Source organism: Gamsiella multidivaricata (genome assembly GCF_025024155.1).
Source record: "Gamsiella multidivaricata strain RSA 2152 chromosome Unknown BC939scaffold_96, whole genome shotgun sequence".
Lineage (NCBI taxonomy): Eukaryota > Fungi > Mortierellomycota > Mortierellomycetes > Mortierellales > Mortierellaceae > Gamsiella > Gamsiella multidivaricata.
Window position 1 is genome coordinate 1 of NW_026251804.1, and position 19,472 is coordinate 19,472.

Genomic DNA, 19,472 nt, shown 5'->3' on the forward strand with positions numbered 1-19,472 from the left:
TTGTAACAGCGCATCAATGGACAAAGGCTCCTCTGCTAGAGGTGATTCTTGCCTGTCCTCATCACGGTTTCTCAACTAGCGAATCGAATCGAATATGAGCCTCAATCGATTTTTTTTATTCGAATTTCGAATATATTCGATTCGCCCCATGTCGAATAAAAGACTTATTCGATTCGCAATTATTCCTTCAATAACAAACGTATATGCCTGAATATGAATAAATCATTAAAAATCGAAAATAATGTCAAATCAAATGAGGTCGAATCGAATCGAATCGAATAAATGCGAATCGAATGAGACTTTATTCTCACTATTTGTATTCGAAAAATCGAATGGCGAATATCGAATATTTGTGAGAAATCGTGGTCCTCACTCAAGGGGGGGCTAGACCCTTGGTCAAATTCGTCGACTTCCATGGCTGAGCCATCATCAGCCAACTGGGTCGAAGGAGTGGTTTCAAAGAGGGTTTTGTTGTCGTTGTTCATAGTGGTGTATGAAGGTGGAGGATGTTTGAAGACTTTTGTGTGTGTATATGTGTGTGTGTATGGATGGATAACTTCACTTAAAAAAATGAGATATTTCGGGGTTCAGAATTAAGTGAGAAAGAGATGTGGCTCCACACACCACACCGATTAGGTATTTATTTGTATTAAATGTAATAGTGAGCTGGAGGTACACTTGTTAAACTAAATATACAGTGAACTCTGGTGAAATATGGGACAGGCAGGACACCTAAATGGCTCGTTCAATGGAAAGGATACCCACTGGAGGAGGCAACCTGGAAGTCAAAGGCATCACTGGTCAGTGCCAAGGAGGCCCCAGCAGAGTTCGAGGCCAAGCGCGAAAAGAAGTAACGTTTTTTTTTTTTTAAGATGGGGAGATGCAACAGGTACAACTGTTTATTCGAGAATGATGTCATGGTCGTAACCATACTGCGCCTAGTTTCAAGAGCATTCCAGCACAACTGTGTCTAGTATATAAGAGCTCTCCAAACGCAGGATTAAACAGCAATCAATCTTCGAATAAACCACTGATTCAACCATAGAACCTCCTGACCACTCCAACCCACCGGCTGTTTGCATGCTTCCCCTTGACTTCAAGGGATATTGCGCGGTGGCGAGTGCAGAAGTGTGATGACAAGGGAGTAGAGGAGGACTTCACTGGGAGATAGGAGGCGAATCCTGGCTGAAGGCAAAAAAGGCGCCAGACTCGTTCATCCTTGTAAATAGTGCGACGAGCCTCCAGATAGCCATTCCAAAGGCCTATTGCCATGAAGACTGGATCGGTCCACGTTGCAAGTGTAAGAAACATGATGTTTTAATTAAATCGATTTGCTGAGACTATGGTACCTGGAACTGCTGGCGGCAAGTTAATTAGGTCTGGCTCTGATAGCTGGCTCACAGTTGACACTGGAGTCACTGTTGATGGCTGACTAGAAGTCGTCCATACAAAGGATGATGCTGGGCTTGTCGGGCTCTCAATGGTATGAACCCATTCTCGAGACCTTGATGATGAAGGTTCGCCGTCCGAGGACAAAGACATGATGTTGAGGGAGGGTAAAGAAAAAACTGGAATTCACCGATGAAATTTATTTTTCAAAAAAATTGTTCACTGCGGTTAACCGTTCACCGGTGAGAATCACTAGTTCAGACCAAAGAGGCGGTCAGAACTGCTTCAGCAACTCTCGGTTAGCTGGGCAAAGGAAGGGTTTAACCGCGTCAAGGCCCGCAACAACTTTGTGTAGAAATGATAACTGCACCAGGATACACTTCACAAACGGCGCTGTTTGTTGCGTTAACGGAAGGTGTGTAAGAAGCAGAGTCAGGTAAGATGGCAATTGAAGTCGGTTTTGGATGCCTTTCACGATTGACCTACGTTCTCTAATGCATTTTATTTCAAAAGCTCTTGTGAATCCTAGTTGCCAGCCTTCTTAGTGTCCTCGCCAACAATGTCCATCCACTTGCGTCCATTCAAACCCTTGACGATGCCGTCCTTCACAGCACGAGCGATTCCTGGCCCCTCATACGCCATACTGCTGTAAAGTTGCACCATGCTTGCTCCTGCTCTAGCGTATTCCAAAGCATCCTCGCCAGTAGAGATACCTCCGCAGCCGACCAAAGGAATCTTTCCTCCGGTATGTTTGTAAACCTGGCGAAGAGCCCGCAAAGCCAGAGGCTTGACGACGGGTCCCGAAAGTCCTCCGACTTCCTTTGCGTTCTCCTTGTTGATCAATGTGCTGGGCCTCGAAATTGTTGTGTTGGAAATGATGATACCGTCCACCTTGGTTGACAAAGCTGCCTCAGAAACATCCTTGAGCTCTTCTTCCGATAGATCGGGTGCGATCTTAACCAGCAATGGGGGTTTGTAAGCGGACTGCAGGCGGTCGCGAGCACTGATAACCTGACGCAACAAGTCCTCAAGCATGTCCTTGCGCTGCAATGACCTCAGTCCGGGGGTATTAGGTGACGAGACATTGACAACCAAAACATCCGCATAGTGTCCGAGACGCTCGACACCCAGTACGTAGTCTTCCACAGATTCCGGTGTCGAGGCCTTGTTCTTGCCCAAGTTCACGGCCAAGATACGGTCATCGCGCAGAGAGCGGTTGGTGGAGAGATGATCCACAAAGGACTCTGTCGAGGACTGTCCGTGCCTCAGCTTTTCCAGCGTCTGATCCTGATCCTCACGAGCATGTTTGTACAAGAACCGCTTGATACGCTGGCGAAGACGCGTCTCGACCGCCTTGTGGCCCTCCGAGTTGAATCCGTAGCGGTTAATCACGCACTTGTCCTCTGGAAGGCGGAACATACGAGGTTGAGGGTTACCAGGCTATAGTTTGTATATGTACAGGAAATGAATGGTTCGTTAGAGATGTTCGTTGCACACCAACAGCATGGTCAACACTTCTTCCTTGTGGTAAGCCATTTACCTGGGGCTCAGGAGTGACGCTTCCAACCTCAACATAGCCGAATCCCAGATCAAACAGTCCGTCAATTGCCTCGGCATGTTTGTCGAATCCAGCAGCTATTCCCACTGGGTTTGAGAAGGTCTTGTTCCAGAGCTACACCACGGGGAGACAAAGAGAAATTTGTGTCGTTAGTCTCCAGTGCTGTTAACCTCCTGATTCAACGAAAGAACAAACATCCGATACAACCGTTGAATCCTCCCTTTACCTTGACTTCCAATGTGGGGTCATCGTGCTGTGTATCCCAGGGGCTAATTCCCATGCTCAACAGCTTAATGCCGGCCTTATGAGCCGTCTCGGGGTCCATGGTCCAGTGCATCAAGGGAACGAGCACATACTTGTGGATGGAGGCACGCGAGTCGAATCCATATGAGATTCCGACTAGACCTCCGACGACGATACCGGTGCCGAGGATAAAGTTGATCGTCTTAGAGGTGGTCGTATGTTCCTTGCGGACCGTGGCATAATGGCGGACCATTGCTGAAGGTGGGATGCGCTGGGCACCATAGACCCGCGGCAATGCAGGCAGCTGACGCTGGCGACGCAGGATAGATGTGAGAGAATTCATGAGGGGAGAGGGGCGGGGTGGTGGTTCTCCTGTGATTCTGAATAGAGAGATCAGCAAACCAAAACGAGCACTTCCCCTTCAGGCACACAACTCGTTGGTCGGAAAGCATGTTTGGGAAGCTGCACGTGATGCATTTCCCCTTGGCCACCAAAAAAAATGCAGCTTGGCACAAATCTGTATTCATGCATCAAGTTGAATTTCGTGTAAAATACATTCGATACTTGAATGCTAATTTTTGTAACTGAGTCGGGATGGCCTATCTTCAGGTATAGGAAAACCTCGCCCAAGCTGATCTCAACATCCTCCCATTCTCTCGTCTTTGTCCCGCCATGTCCATGCTGAGGTCATCCACCTCCATACCCCTCCTCTGCACTTCCAGAGCTCATCTGTCCAGGAGGACAGCCTTTCAAAAGGCTGTCCCGTCTCGCTTCGCTTTGGTATCCGCTCGACTCCAGTCTACCAGCGCTCGGACCAACTGGAGTCCCTCGGTCGCTCCTCCTCGACGGATTCCATTAAAAGTCTCTGTGCCGACGGTGGCATTGGTCACCGGAGTCCTTCTATACAATATCAATGACCCTTTCCGCCACGGCGCACTGGCCTTGCACAGAATGATGGTCGCAGGGGAGGCGGTTGTTCGTGTGGGCATCGACTATAAGTATACCATGGATTTCGTAAATAGGGATCTGAAGGACGGCAACCTAGAAGACGAAAAGGAGAGAGCGCACCGCATGAGCGCCCTTCACAAGCGGAGTGCAGATCGACTTCGAGAGATGCTGAGCAAGAATGGAGGCATTTACATCAAACTGGTATGTTGTGCAAATCGAATTCTTTAACCCTCAAGTCCTCGCCGCCAGTGCCACTAATGCTAAGAGGCATCTTCATTTACATGCAACTTGTAGGGACAACATCTTGCCAGTTTGAAATATCTACTGCCGGATGAGTGGACTACTGCCATGGAACCTCTTCAGGACCGCTGCACGCCATCCTCCATCGAAACCATCCAGGCGCTCTTTCATTCAGATCTAGGCCAACCCATGTCCGAGTTCTTTTCTTCATTTGATCTGGAGCCCATTGGCGTAGCATCATTAGCTCAAGTGCATAGGGCTAGACTACTGGATGGTCGGGAGGTAGCGGTCAAAATTCAGCACCCAGCTTTGACCGAATTCTCGACCATCGATATCAAAACTGTGGCGGCACTCACGAACTTTATCGCCTACGTCTTCCCGGAATTCGAATTCACTTGGCTGAGCGATGAGATGCAGACCAGCTTACCCAGGGAACTCAACTTCAATATCGAGGCCGCCAATGCTGCCCGTGTAGCCGCCAACTTTGACCAGGCCCGCGCAGAGGGGAGTAAATCGACCATCAAGATCCCAGATGTCATTTGGTCCCGGAAACGAGTCCTTGTCATGGAATGTATGTTGAAACCCTGATGATTTTTTTTATCTGTTCACTGTGATGCATATGCTCAATCAAACAAGAACTCGCGTACTAAACCATATCAGTGTCTTTTTTCATGATAATGTAGTCATGACTGGGTCTAGGATCGATAACCTGCCATATCTCAAAGCCAACAACATCAAGGTGTCCGAAGTCTCGAACGAGATGGCTCGGACGTTCTCTCAAATGATCTACAAGGATGGATTCGTTCATTGCGACCCACATCCCGGCAATGTCATGATTCGCCCCACGCCACCTGGATCACCCTCTCCACGCAACTTTGAGATCATCCTTCTGGATCATGGACTCTACCGAGAACTCACACCCGAGTTCCGGCTGGACTATGCGCACCTATGGACCGCCATCATTGCGTCAGATGAGGAGGAGATCAAATACCGTGCCTTGAAACTCGGGGGAACGGATGCATACCAGCTTTTCTCCAGCATTTTGACAGGTCGCGACTGGTCCGTGGTTCAGGATGCGCAGCTCACAAGAAGGGCACGCAGCAAGGATGAGATAGTCATGTTAGCGGGCGACGTTTCAGGGAACAAGATTGCCGATATTGCAGGTATCCTGGCCAAGGTGCCCCGAGATCTTCTGTTGCTGTTCAAGACAAACGACCTTCTTCGCGCTCTGGACGAGGATTTGGGTGCGGACGATGGGTCGCAGATGAGGACGTTTGCGGTCATGGGTCAGTACTGTGCGCTTGCGATCTATGAGGCTGACAAGTCTGTGATCCGATCAAGGTTGGAGTCTTCAAAATTGACGATATCGGATCTGACGAGGACTTTGCGTTCGTGGATTACGGCATACTGCGGATTCCTTTATACAACATTGTCCTTGGATATATTTGTCTGGTGGATCGATCTCGAGCAGTCAAATTCGCTTTTGTACCAGATCCTGTCGCGCTTTGGATGGCTCTTGCATTGAACGGCTTTGCAGACTTGTACGCGCACCACAACTCTTTCAGTTATCTGCATTATTTGTCTTCCTTTTTTTATTTTTTATTTTTTCTGTTTTGTTCGCATCATACCATAGACATAACGAATCATTATAGACTATAAAGACCATGTACAGCTCTCTTTTTATTGTCGAACTTGTTTTTTGGTGAGCAACAGCATCCTTTTGTCCATTACGATATCAGATAGACAGCTGCTCAATCTGGACCTGGAGTTCTGCCATCTTTGAGATCTTGTCCAGTTGCTCCGGCAGCATCTCCTCGCCCTTTTCCTGCCGCCCCTTTAGCTGCTCGGCCTGCCTCAGCTTCTTGTTGAGCGCGCGTAGTTTCTTTTCAGGATCCATTGCTGACTCTGCTGTGTTTACGGCGGCGGGGGCTGCGGCTGCGGCGGTGGTAGTAGTGCTTGAAGTCGCTGCGGAGTCTGATGTTGTTGCCTTTGGTTTCTGTGTTTGATTCGCGGACACTCCACCACCATCATCAGCGACCTCCAATGTTGCCTGCTCTTCCTTACGCTTTACCTTCCTCTTATCGTTCTTGAGCTGCGCTTTAGTCTTGGGTGCGGTGTTGGCTGCAGCAATCAAGGGCGAAGGACTTGGTGCGGCGGGACGAACAGAGTCTAGGACGCGGTTCGTGTACTTTGCCACATCCTCAGGAGGCGTGTATCCAGGCCGGACCTTGCGCTCCTTCCTGTATGTGCCATCAGGTCGGCGGGTCATGGGGATCACGCGGGCGTCATCCTTTTCCTGAATCCCAGCGATCGACTTTGTTGAGGCTATGGATGAATTCGTCATGGACATTGGTGATCAATGAGAGGGGCGTGGAGAAACGCGGTAGAAAATCAGGGCAACACAAATTATTTCGCCCAAGACAGTCTATGTGCAGTACACATGTTATGCGGTCTCTTTTTTTTTTTTTTTACACTTTTTTTATTTTCGCATCAAGGATTTCCCTTTTATGACCTGGACGGCCAGCACACCGCCATGGACCTTGTCAAGACTCATCTCTTTCCACACATAGTCCCAACTCTCGAGCCAGTCAATGATCGCCGGCTTGACCTTTGCCCGCGAGTTCGACGAGTGGTTGCCTGTGCCTGTGACCACATACACGGTGCCAGTGTACACCTCCTTCTCCAGCTTCTCCATGAACTCGTCCAAGAATGCCAACGACTCATCCACATGCAGTCCATGAAGATCAATCCATGTCTCGCCCTTGGCCGTGCTCTTGATCATCTCCTGGTTCCTCGAGTTGAAGATCTGTCGACTCGCCTCACGATGCGTCGCCATCATCAAGTCGTTGTACTCACGGCCCTGGAAAGATAGCTTGGCTGCAGTCGCTCCGTCATTGCGAAGATACGCCTGGGTCGCCAATTCGAAGCAGCGATTACGTGCCTTGCCGTACTCGATCGCCTGTGCACGCGATTTGAGGTATTCATTGTTGAGGGTCGATCCTGTCTCCAGCCACGGGATCGAGCTCGGAGCCATCTCCAGCTTGAACGCCCTCCGCTGCTCCTCTGCATCATCAGCTCGTTGCAATGGCGTAAGTGGTTTCGATGCGGCTGCCGCTGCGGTGGCCGAATACGAGATCGTAGGTTTAGCCAGAGGAGGCGACGAAACCTTGGCCTTCTCCTCCAACTGGGTCGCCAGCGCATCCACAGCGACACTCGAACTCTCTCCGTTACCATTACTGTTCTTATTGTTCTTATTTTTCTTTGAATCCGACTGTCCGTTGCCCTTGTTGACCTTTGCAGATCCCTTATTCTTTGAAGACGCGGTGCTAGCCGATAATGATGGGAAATCGAAATCATCCATTGTCGGCGGCTGTTGCTTCACAGGCGGCGGAGGTGTTTCTGTCACACGGCTGGTATCGATAAAGTGATTGAACTCGCAAGTCTCGCCTTTCAAACACTGTCCCTTGAGCCTTTTTCATGAATAAACAGAGAATAGAAAGCAGAGCACCGTTGGGAGAAAGGAACTCTTAATATTAATAAAAAAAATCATAGCTTGATGCCAAGATAACAGCATCCACGAACGAAGAAAAAAAAAAAAAAAAAGGCTTACCAAAACTTGCACACCATCAAATCCAGATCATGGCTGTACCAACAGTCCTTGCGGAAGCAATTACCCTGCAAGAAATGTCGACAGGTTTGTGTTGAACGGATATCACCCATGAATGGCATCGCGAGCTCCCCTCCACCAGATGCTCTCGCGGCCATCAAGGTCTCAAGCGTCCGCTCAAAATCGTATCCGGATCTTGCAAACGCCTTCTCAATCTTATCAGGACTGACATCCTTGATGATCTGCACCAACATCTCCAGTGGTGTCATATCCTGGTCCAAATTCGTCAAATACGATACGGAGCCATCGTCCAGAGCTCCACCGCCATAGCTCTCGTCCGAGGAATAAAAAACCGGAGGCGGGTATTGGGGTTGCAGATCCGTTGCGGAATGATAGCTTCCATAAGGAATATTGCGAGTGCCGTTCAGAACCTCCAGATCAGAGGCACTTGGGGGTGCAAACGGGTTGAATTCGTCGTCATCAAAGGGATCTAGTGCATCGCGCAATTGATGTCCATTAGAAGCAGATGTCTTTGCCTGGGTATCGTCGTCATCATCATCAATTCTAGCCCAAGAATCAGGATCGCGAGCCATATTATCAACATTGAGTAATTTGGTCCCATTATTGGTTCCTGTTCGTCCTTGCTGAGGATCGTCCAAAGGCCGGATAATCGGAATGGCGCGAGATGCAACCGTGGCAGGAGGATATTGAAAATCGAGAGATGGCTGTGAATAGGCGTAAATCGAAGGCTCCATCCAGTAGAGTCCTCCCTGTGCATATTGCGCAAACAGTTCTGCGACGGCGTCCTGAAGGTTGATGTTAGCCTATGATAGCCAGCCAGCAAGCGAACAGGTCAGACATCTTTTTTTCGGGGGGTGGAGGTGAGGCCACTAGGGGCGGTATGGCATGAAAGAAGACGTACGACCGCACAGTTGGCCTCGAGGCACTCGTAGAGGGTAGCGGACTTGTCCTCTTCGGACATGCTCTGGTCATAGAGCACTCCTGCGAAGTAGGGCTCGAATTCCGGACCCAGCCCTAGACTGGCCAGGTAGCTTAAAATCCAGGTGGTCATTCAACTGAAGAGTAGAAATCAAGGCCGAATTGGAGATAAATGTCGGGCGAAGAATAGTGCTGAACAACAGGAGGTCGGTGTTGATGGTGGAAGCAAGGGTGGGATGAGATGACCGATGTATGAAATGGGAGTGGACGACCTCTCTGAGAAAGAACGCTCTTCGGGGGTTTTGGAGTTCAAGGGAGCTGCTAGCAAAAGTGGCTTGCGCCCACCATCGTACCTGTGCCTGCGTTGACGAGCTGGAGGTGAGATGCCAGGACCCTTTCGTAATTCGGCCTCTGTCTCTCTCTCTCTCTCATTCCAGCTCAGAGAAGAAAAGGAAGTTTCGCGATCGCCGCATGTGTGGTATCCTCTTCAGCGTTTGCGGTCAGACCGCTAGGTCACAATCGCAATCAGCATACGAGCGCACTTGGTCGACCTTGCAGCAGCTGAACGCCCGGCGAGGTATGTCCAGGGCGGAGAAAATAATTTGATCCGCACGTTGGTCCGGCCGGGCATCAATGATCCTCTAAACGAGCTGAAATCATGATACTTATCCTTGGCTTCGATACAACTCACTCAACACTAGGTCCCAGCGCACAGGATACATACAGTCTTTCAATTGCTCAAAACGAAGCACTGGGTGAAAATGTGGACGCCGAATTGACATTCTATGGTGCAGTTCTTCACCTTCGAGGAGACGTTGTTACTCGACAACCCCACGTCTCAAGCGCAGAGAACATACTTCTGTGGAATGGCGAAGTCTTTGACGGCATTGCTGTGGATCACCACGAGAACGATGGCCAGGTGCTGATGGATCAATTGGAGACCATATCTAGTCAGAGCAGCGGAAAGACACATGCGGGTCTCTTTCTGGAGCTCATGGCCAGGATAGAGGGGCCTTATGCGTTCGTTTATTTCCACGTAGGTCAAGATAGGCCATAATTATCGACTAAAGGACCATGGGATGCACCTGTCAAGCCTTTAATTTTTTATCTTTATATTTTCTTAGGCTGCATCGCGTACATTATACTTTGGGCGGGATTGTCTAGGAAGGAGATCACTCTTGTGGCACAAGGAAGGAACGGAGGAAGGTTCCATAAAACATCCGTTCATCTTGACGTCGGTCGGCTACAGCGCCCTCCACAAGGACCTGTTGGCTTTGGACGAAGTACCAGCCGACGGCATCTACAGTCTCAGTCTAAAGACCGAGAGCCAGCACTCGTTGATCAGGTACCCATGGATACCATCTGTCCAGATCGATGGCACTTTGTCGGACACTTCCTGTAGTATGCGACTTCCATTCGGCAGAGTGAATGATCATGTACCAACTGAAGATCAGCTCTCAGAGACATTTGCAGACGATCTCAAGTTTGACCAGGCACATCCGGAGATCGTGCCTCCTATAACGGATGATATGAAGTTGGCTATCTCCAGTATGATTGAGGTGTTGGGAGACTCGGTCCGGAGACGAGTGCAAGATATTCCGAGGACTGGGTAAGTGATATCATACCAAACCAAACCAAACCAAACCAAAAGAGGATTCTTCCCTATTGACTAATCTCAAGGCGCGTGCTTACTTTCCATTTCTTTTTTCTTTCTCACTACCATTACCGTTTCATGCCACGCATGCTATACCATACTATACTCCTAGTCTTCAACATGATGCGCGAGTCGGCATTTTGTTCTCTGGCGGTCTTGACTGTCTCTGTCTCGCAGCCCTCGCAGACAGGTTTCTTCCCGAAGGCGAGGCCATCGACCTATTGAACGTTGGATTCGAGAACCCTCGATCTGTCAAGGCCAAGGCAGCAGAGGAGGCCCTCGCTCTCAAGCGACTAAAGAAACAAGGACTCTCCCCGTCCAGTAACGGATCGCAAGTCCAGAGCTCAGGTGCAGAGCATTCGAAATACAATGTTCCTGATCGGATAACGGGATATGAAAGTCTTGTGGAACTGAGACGGATCGCACCGCACCGTCATTGGAACTTTGTTGAGGTGAATGTCCCGTTTGAGGAGGCTACGGCTCGGAGGGAAGAAATCCTTGAGAGGATCGCGCCTCTGGAGACCGTGATGGACTTGGTAAGTAGCTAGTTGCGGGTCTAACTCTAGTCAGTCTTGTTTTTTTTTTTTGGAGAACTGAGATTAAGAGTGATTTAACAGCTGTCTGTTGCTTATGATTTTTTTAAACCTTTTAGAGCATTGCAATGGCGTTCTGGTTCGCATCTAGAGGGCTTGGGTTTATCAAGAATGAGCTGAACGAATTGGTGCCGTATACGAGTCAAGCCAAGGTTCTTCTTTCCGGACTAGGAGCAGATGAACAGTTAGGAGGATACTCGCGTCATAAAGAGCAGTACAAGACTGGAGGATGGAAGGGGCTGATCCATGAACTGCAACTGGACCTAGACAGGATATCGACGCGCAATCTTGGTAAGAACACAGCGACCCTTGCGGCCGTATCTGCTTTAAACTCGCATCTTTATTCACATTTGTGTTTCTCATGACATTGCAAAAAAAAAAAAAAAAAAAAAAAAAACTATAGGCCGAGACGATCGCATCATTTCGGACCACGGCAAGGAGGCACGATATCCCTTCCTGAGCACCCATGTGGTCAAATATCTCAGCCAACTTCGAGTCGATCTCAAGGTTGACCTGCGGTACCCAAGAGGCGTCGGTGAGAAGATCCTCTTGCGACATGTAGCCCGGAACCTGGGTTTTGTAAGAGCCAGTTCACATTGGAAGAGAGCTGTTCAGTTTGGGGCTCGCACGGCCAAGATGACTGACGGCGGACGGTCAGAGATCGGACAGCAAGTTGTAGACCGTAACGGCGGAGAGTCATAAATGTCAACAAGGACGAATCATTTTATATAAGAAAAACGGGAGGGAGAGAGAGGAGGTTTATTTTATTTTATTTTGTTTTCTTGTTTTAAAGCGCCAAGGCTCTGACGTTCCGTGCCATAATAATATCATTAACACTCGCCATGATGTTCCTCAGCAAGTTGGTATCTGTGGCATCTGTATAATGGACGTAGACCTCCTTGTGCTCACTCCGGTTAAGGCGCGTGAACCGTTTGCGGAAGAACTCGGTGGCCTCAGCCATGTCATTGTCAGGGCCTTCGTAGTCTGGGAAGTAGGCCTTTATGCTGGAGTATTGGATCTTTTGCCTAAAGATGTCTGTCTTGTTCATGAACAAGATAATAGACGTGTCCACAAACCATTGCGAATTGCAGATCTGGTCAAACAACATCATGGCTTCCTCCATTTGATTCTATCGTTCAGAAAGACAGGCACACAGAGAGGATATTCGTATTAGACCATAGCAAACACGAAGGGCAGTATAGAATGAGATAAGATATGATGTTTCCAGCCTGTCAACTTACAGCGTCTTTGTCCTCCACGAGGCATTGATCGTACCCGCTGATGGCGACCAGGAACAGCACTGCGGTGACACCTTCGAAGCAGTGGATCCATTTCTTACGTTCTGATCTCTGTCCACCGACATCAAACATCCTATAGGTCAACGATCCAAGATGGAATGTCGTCTCTGTGATACCCGTTGACTTGACTCGACACCGCAAAATGTCGGCATCATCTGGCATATAATCAGGTTTATATAAGCGATCTACAGAGTCGAAGAAACTAGAAAAAAGGAAAGAGGAAAGAGGTTAATCATGTTGTTACTGTGAGGTTTGTCCCAGATCCTCTGTGTATCGGCATTAGAGCTTACTATTTGACATTGTCTGCCAAGGCATAGGTGTGGCCGAGATGGTAGACCTGTTGCACAGATGGATCGTTCCAGAGAGCCTTGAGGGCTTGTTGGTACTGTGGTGGGTAGGGTGCCCCGCTCGCGATCCTTGGAGTGATCGTAAAGACTTGAATATATTTCTATAATACAAGATGATCGAGCGGCATTAGATAAGCACCGTTGTGGGAAAAGACAGTAATTGAATATATCATGGATCAGGCTGTGTACCTGGTTCTCAGGATAGCCAAGGGCGACGTTATGGTCTTCCATGGCACCAAGGATGGCCTGCATGGCACCGACCATGTTGGAGAAGACGAATCCACGGAAGGCTTCCCTCTCAGGAAGCGAGAATCCTGACGCGTGCATCAGTTTCATCTGTTTAATGATAGTGGTCTTGCCTGCTTCTCCGGCACCTAATAATTATCGGTTCCACAGCGTCCAAACGCGTCCGTTAGCATCCAAGTTGCGGTGCACTGTTCCACGTGGCTGCAGTGACCGGCGGGATAGGCCGCTGATCACGAAAAGAAACGGGGCGGCGAAATCAAGCAAGTGCAGATAAAGAATAAAAATAAAATAAAAAAAGGCCGGAGAGCAGCTCAGGGAACCTTAACTGCGCCTTCGACGGCAGAATGCACATGTCTCAATGCATCTGGCATATACAATGCGACTCTAGTTCATGCTACACCTCCGATAAATGACGCCGTTTGTTGAGGGTGGTCATAAGGCCCCATCAGTGGAATAGCTTCAAAGGCCCAGTCAGTTCTATACAATGGATTGGACTAGCCAAGTAGTCGTGCGGATGTGTTCCACAAATCCTACTGGTGGTAGTGGGAGTCCAGCCAGGCCACTGGCTTTGTTATCTTTGCTCTCTGCTTGCCACTCGCTTACCCAAGCACCACAGAACGATGGCTGTATCTTTGTGTACCATGTCCTGCCACATGGCATGTATGCATGCTTGCCCCGGGTTTTTTTTTTTTATCTTTTTGGTGCGACTAACGGCTCAGAAACAATCGTATGTGATAGGGAACAAGACAGCAACAAGGTCTAACCCCTTCCCGACGCCCCCAATATCTTTGTCCAGAGCACGTAAGCAAGGGTGACCAAGGGGAGGAAGTGCAAAACGAGGGTAGGAAAAGCTGAAGCATCTGTGCATCTGTGCATCTATGCATCTGTGCATTGGTGGTCTGTGATGTTGTGATGTGTTTGTTGTGGAGAGTGAGAGGGCTAGAAAACAACGCCTCCTGCAAGTTGGCATACATACCTAGAAGGAGCAACTTGACCTCGAGTCTACGTGCCCGCTCGTCGGCCCTCAGGGCGATGTCGATTCGCCTGCTCTGCGCATCCTCGGAGGGTGTCGACACACAGGATCCCTAGAGCCAGGACCGGCAGAACGGAAGCATATGATTGAGGTTAAGACGACAAGAAATGAAAAAAAAGGTACGTGTGGCAAATGGCGGTGAGGGGCTGCATGAGAACACAGCCGTGGTCTAAGACGGCAGATACGGGTCAATCCTCCCCTCCCCCCCTCAAATAGCACGGTCTGGGCGAGGGCCACACCAATGGGGCCGCTCCAAAACATCCGCCCTGCCTCCTGCGCGCAACGGGCCCCCTGGCCCCCGGCGGACCATCCACTCCCTGCAAAATCTGTCGAACGAACGAGCGGGCGTCATCGCCACAACCGCACCACAAAAGGACACGATCAGACATGGTGCGATACGATTCGACACGGAATGGACCCCTCGTATATCTTCTCAGAGTAGCATCAAACACGCGCAAAGGAGGTATCATCGGTTGAGTATATACAATACATTAAGTATGTACATGTGAATCGACTATGCAGACGACTCGACTATGGCGCGATTTTGAATGCTGCCCTCTGCCCTATACCCGCAAGGCCCTTTCCCTTAACCCTCTCCTTCGTCCTTATCCAGTGAACAGCGCGAGAATCATCCATCCAACGGCGATCCTAGCCTGCTGCGATAGAGGGCAACAGCAACAACAACAATAATAACGATAATGACAATGATAATGATAATAAGAAAAAGAAAAAGAAAAAGAGTCGTTCCTAGAGGGTGTATAGTCTTAACTGCGTTTACTCTCCGATAACTCGTCCACCGCGCCTGAATAGGCATGATGCAAACAAGGTTCCTTTTCTTTGCTCTCTTTTTTTTTTCGCCATGTTTTCAGCCTGCACGATACATTGAAGCATGTGGGATGATCCATTTGGGGAATTAATGTGGGCGGGCGATACTGAAGGGTGAGCTGCTGCTGCGTTGGAGGCAGGAAGGCACGGAGGCAGGAACGGAGGCAGGAAGGGAGGAAGGGAGGAAGGGGGAAGGGGAACTTACCATGCTGAAGAATTAGAGTGTGGATAGGGAATGTTGGATCGGAGCTAATGTGCAGGAAAGCCGCGCTTTCACAGGGACAGAGAAAAGGTACACGGGTGTACGGGGGCGGAGGGAAGGGCAATTAGGAGGATCCAGGGGAGGGTGAGAACACCAAATAAATAATAAAATAGAATAGGTATAGAGCCAACTGCGAGTGGAGTGGAGTGGAGTCGGGTCGAGTCGAGTGGAAGAGAGTGGAGTGGAGTGGAGTGGAGTGGAGTGGAGTGGAGTGGTGTGGTGTGGAGTGGAGTGGAGTGTACTAGGAGGATTGGATTAGGGGATCAGGTGAGCGTTATGCGTTGGGATCAGGAACAAGCGCGGCGGAGGGGATACAAGAGGCGTATGGAGGTTTGGAGGGGGCGGATGAGCAGATGAGAATCGTTGAGAAGAAACAATGAGCGAGGGCGATGGAGTGGAGGGCGTTGGGCGAGAGCGAGATGAGGAAGAGCGGGATGGAGAGTGAGATGAGAAGGTGGTGCGAAGGTAAAAAAAAAAAAAAAAAAAAAAAAAAAGGATGATGAGAGGCAGAGAAGGAAGGAGAAAGGGAGAGAGAAAAAAAAAAAGAAGAATGAGAGGAGAAAATAGAATGGCGACACAAAGATAAGTGGGGGAGGCCATAAGCTACGATGTACTACGTGCCCCACTCTAAAAGAGAGCCATAGACTCAATTCGACTCCGCGCCTGTGCCTCCGCATGCCATGTGGCCGGGAAGGGTACGAGGAGGTGTTGGAGATAATGGGGACAATCCGACCTCTGTCTGTAGTCTTCTGCATCCAGCCAGTCTTCTCGGAACAGTTTCTTCTCCCAGATCTGGCGATTCGACTGAAAATGCAATCAACCGTGCTGCACCCTAGAGCTTCAGGTCGCTTTGTTTTTGTTTGTCTTTCCACTCCAGGTACCATTGACCGATACGTATTCAAAGAACAGGTACTGTATGTACAGGGACATGTACCCTACCATTCAAGTCTAGGGCAACAGGAACTACGGTGACAATACTGGGGAGTGTCTCGTTTCATTTACCTCGCAGCCATGCACTCCAACATCATTTTGGATCTCTTTTTTGGAAGACTTGACCTGGGACCCACTCATTTTTTTTCCTTCATCCTCGTCGCTCTCAGGCACGAACGCGCCTCGACGGCCAAATAGGAGGAGAAGGAGAGACGGGAAAGGGGTGCGTGCATCCCCTGGACCCAGTAATAATGATGATGATCTCCTCCCCCTAGGAGTCGTAGCCATAGCATGTCCTCTCATTCAATTGCAGTCGCTTGATACTGTAGACTAGTTACGCGTATATTCAGTTCTTTATCTCATGAAGAGGACAGGACAGCTACGACCCATCTCTTTTCATCTTTGAAAATACTCTCAAGGCTCAGATCCCGCCACTCTTTAAATTTTGTCCTCCCCCATGTTCATACATCTTGTTGGGTGCGGATGTTCTGATTCGGCTGAGATGGTCAAAAGGTAGCGCACATTACACTGACACTCAACAATTCATTTACCCGTGCAACGTGTGGCAGCATGCGGTAGACTAACATACGGCCTGTGGGAATCTCTACTTTGAACGTGCATCATACCTGTTGCTCCTGTCTTCAGCGTGGTCATCAAAAAGGAGAGGAGGACGCGGTGTCGCAGCATGGGAGTAACATGATGACCTTGCCAGGAGACAAGAATCACATAAACACAGCCCATGCTTTTCCCCTCTCTTTAGCGCGTCGTGTATGTATGTCCTCTACTATGTTTGCTAGACAAAGCCATGCAAGTGTCGCGTGGATGATTCACTCGGAAAGCGCGATCTCTTTCTTTACATGATGAAATGACCGACGCGCTTGGGCACACGTTCACCCATTTAGGACTTGTAGATGAAAGACTAATGGACTAATGTAGCCGACCACCATTGACTACAGCATAGACCTGATGGGTTTTTTTCTTTTTCTTTTTCTTTTTCTTTTTTTTTTTTTTTTTTTTACCCGGAATGGTACACTATAACAACGGAGATCAAGAATACCATCTCCATTTGTTTCTTTAGAAATAACAATGTCCTTCATTTCTATATACGTCTCCGTCTGTGTTAGCCTTGGTCAGTGGACAAGGAAACATGACATATCTTGAGTGCACCAAATGTCAATGTCAATAATGTACTTTATGCCTTGGTTTGTGCGACCCGACCACAAAAGATCCTGCTTGACCCTCGCTTGGATACGAAAAAAGAACCATCCTAGTGCGATAACGCGTGCATCCTAGGCGCGACCGATTTCTTTTTTATCGGACCAATCATGGCAACCGGATTGGATATGCGCACCTCAAATAATCCACCGTGCCTTCTCTTGCTCTTCTGGAAAAAAAGAAAAAAAAAGAGAGCGATGAGAACAGACCGTTTTTTGCTAAAGGGCGACAACGATGTAAACGTTACAATATGTCATCGAGCACGTTGGCCACAAGGTCGTTGACTGAAACACTTGCATTTCCTGGATTAACCAACATGTCTAACGCACATTCCTTGCTAAAATAAAACAAAGATGTGTACAAAACAAAGCGGATATCTTCCTGATCACCGTGAAGTATGCTCAGACGCAGAGATTCTGTGCATTTGCCTTTCCCCCCTCCCACCTGACGCTCCTGAAATTGACCCCATAGATCTCAACCGAGGGGAAGGAGGACAACAACAGGAGTTTTTTTTCTTTTTCTTCTAGTGTAAAAGGCGAACGTCCTGAGTATAGAACGACAAAACAATTATTCAATTTCACAATTGCGTTTATGGACCGAGATGCTGTGCATGTGGATTGTTTATAGCCCTTGGCTGCACTTTATTTTTCTTTTCTTATAATATACCCGAGCGTGGGCCACCAAAAAAAAAAAAAAACGAGGCATGCTACTTTGATTATGGTTCCCCCCCAAACAAAAAAAAAAAAAAAATCCAAGAAGGTTCAAGATCAAGCCATTAGCGGCAAGACGGCTACAGGCAATGCTTCCTTTTTTTCTTATTTGCAAAAAAACGAGTGGCAGATACTTGACCCAATGTCTCGGCCAGCGTGGTATGCATGCGGCTGCGATCGCATTTATTTTCTTTTTGTTTCTTTTTAAGACGCTTTGAACCGGTGAGATCGGTGGGATCGGCCAGTGACAGCGGTAGGTTGGGTATTTTATCCATTTCTGCTGACAAAGGAAACCCTTGCGGCCCACCATTTCTTTGAAGTAACTTGACTGATGAAGCAATTGAAACCAACCGAAGTAACTATTGTATGAATGAAACGAATGAAACGAATGGAAATGCAGTTTGTTCCAAAAAAATAAAAGAGCTGAGCCAATGTGTGCTATGTATGTAGTCCATGCAGTACAAAGAGCGGCACATGCCTAAGAAGGATTGTAAGGTATGGCATGGCAATTAGAGTAATCTCGCAGGAGGCACGCGTCCGGTCGGGACATGGTACGGGCCTAAGCCCTAAAAGAGGGAGTGTGCCGTGTGCATACGACGAAAGGACAGAAAGAGAGACAGAGGGAGGGCTGCTCACCATATTCGGAGTGGGCTGGCAGCACCATCTCGGTCCCAGAAGGTTTCGATCGGTAGGAGTTCTTCTTTATTCTTATGGCAGTAGTAGACTAGTCTAGTAAGGCTACTATGGCTTTGTTACATGTGAGAAGGGTGAGAGCATATTCGATTTGGATTACGGCTTACAGATTCGTTTTATCTCTATGTGGTGTAGAGAGAGCTGAGCTGGCTCCGGTTGACCTTACAAAAAGAGGACGCTTGGATCGACCGTCTTTTTGATCCACACAAACACCACCCACATTCTCATTCGCCGAATCAACCATCCTCCTCTCGTCTTGTCATCGGTCCTGTCCACATACCTGCATATCCACATATCCACCCGCTACCCCCACTGCACCTTCTTCACTTGCCGGCACCAACTCTCCTTCGTCCCCTGTCTCTGAAACAAACAAGGTATGAAGAACCTTATTATTTTATTGGTCAGCAAGTTGATCTGATCCCCTAGAGTACATACAGCACACAGTTCGAATGAACAGACGCCACACCACACCACAATGACAACACGGCTGAGGGAGGGGGAGGAAGGGAAGGAAGGAAAAGAAAAAAAGAAAGAAGAAGGGGGAGAGGGAGCGGGAAGCGTGTTGGTGGTGGTGTGGATGTCTGATGAATGCCGATGAAAGGGGGGGCTGGAGCGTCAAAGATGTATGATGGGGCAGGGACCAAACCCCAAAATAAGTTGCTGTGTGTTTTCCGCCGCACGATTCGCATATGATTCGATGCCTCGTCTCGTCCCTTGACCTGTCCGTGTATATGTTTTCCCC

At 48.7% G+C, this 19,472-nt stretch overlaps 7 protein-coding genes across 7 annotated transcripts; 3 read left to right on the forward strand and 4 right to left on the reverse strand.

The window, feature by feature from the left end:
* Positions 1-384: 384 nt before the first annotated feature.
* On the forward strand, positions 385-581 carry BC939DRAFT_466267 (uncharacterized protein; the record flags this gene model as incomplete). Its single annotated transcript, XM_051557621.1, has 1 exon — positions 385-581. A coding segment is annotated over exon 1 (167 nt), but the record flags the coding sequence as incomplete, so codon positions are not given.
* Positions 582-1,914: 1,333 nt separating this feature from the next.
* Positions 1,915-3,533, reverse strand: BC939DRAFT_485229 (Dihydroorotate dehydrogenase-domain-containing protein; the record flags this gene model as incomplete). Its single annotated transcript, XM_051559296.1, has 4 exons — positions 1,915-2,633; positions 2,688-2,829; positions 2,930-3,061; positions 3,174-3,533. The coding sequence occupies 4 exons, from the start codon at positions 3,531-3,533 to the stop codon at positions 1,915-1,917; spliced, it is 1,353 nt and encodes a 450-aa protein (XP_051407366.1).
* Positions 3,534-4,195: 662 nt separating this feature from the next.
* BC939DRAFT_402783 (ubiquinone biosynthesis protein) lies at positions 4,196-5,903 on the forward strand (the record flags this gene model as incomplete). Its single annotated transcript, XM_051552696.1, has 3 exons — positions 4,196-4,339; positions 4,433-4,949; positions 5,062-5,903. 3 exons carry the CDS (start codon positions 4,196-4,198, stop codon positions 5,901-5,903), a joined length of 1,503 nt encoding a protein of 500 aa, XP_051407367.1.
* A 126-nt stretch (positions 5,904-6,029) lies between these two features.
* BC939DRAFT_466285 (uncharacterized protein) lies at positions 6,030-6,760 on the reverse strand. Its single transcript, XM_051557622.1, has one exon. The coding sequence runs from the start codon at positions 6,726-6,728 to the stop codon at positions 6,114-6,116; it is 615 nt and encodes a 204-aa protein (XP_051407368.1). The 5' UTR covers positions 6,729-6,760; the 3' UTR covers positions 6,030-6,113.
* Positions 6,761-6,851: 91 nt separating this feature from the next.
* On the reverse strand, positions 6,852-9,301 carry BC939DRAFT_332927 (uncharacterized protein). The gene is made up of 4 exons (XM_051551613.1): positions 9,278-9,301; positions 8,908-9,037; positions 7,989-8,809; positions 6,852-7,848 (listed from the first exon to the last, which is right to left on the reverse strand). Exons 2-4 carry the CDS (start codon positions 8,965-8,967, stop codon positions 6,858-6,860), a joined length of 1,872 nt encoding a protein of 623 aa, XP_051407369.1. The 5' UTR covers positions 8,968-9,037; positions 9,278-9,301; the 3' UTR covers positions 6,852-6,857.
* Positions 9,302-9,395: 94 nt separating this feature from the next.
* BC939DRAFT_485231 (asparagine synthase-domain-containing protein) lies at positions 9,396-11,873 on the forward strand (the record flags this gene model as incomplete). The annotated part of the gene is made up of 6 exons (XM_051559297.1): positions 9,396-9,501; positions 9,626-9,960; positions 10,049-10,533; positions 10,691-11,114; positions 11,231-11,462; positions 11,575-11,873. 6 exons carry the CDS (start codon positions 9,396-9,398, stop codon positions 11,871-11,873), a joined length of 1,881 nt encoding a protein of 626 aa, XP_051407370.1.
* Positions 11,874-11,958: 85 nt separating this feature from the next.
* Positions 11,959-14,484, reverse strand: BC939DRAFT_485232 (guanine nucleotide-binding protein subunit alpha; the record flags this gene model as incomplete). Its single annotated transcript, XM_051559298.1, has 6 exons — positions 11,959-12,300; positions 12,413-12,671; positions 12,760-12,917; positions 13,006-13,190; positions 14,039-14,147; positions 14,473-14,484. 6 exons carry the CDS (start codon positions 14,482-14,484, stop codon positions 11,959-11,961), a joined length of 1,065 nt encoding a protein of 354 aa, XP_051407371.1.
* Between the last annotated feature and the right edge of the window lie 4,988 nt (positions 14,485-19,472).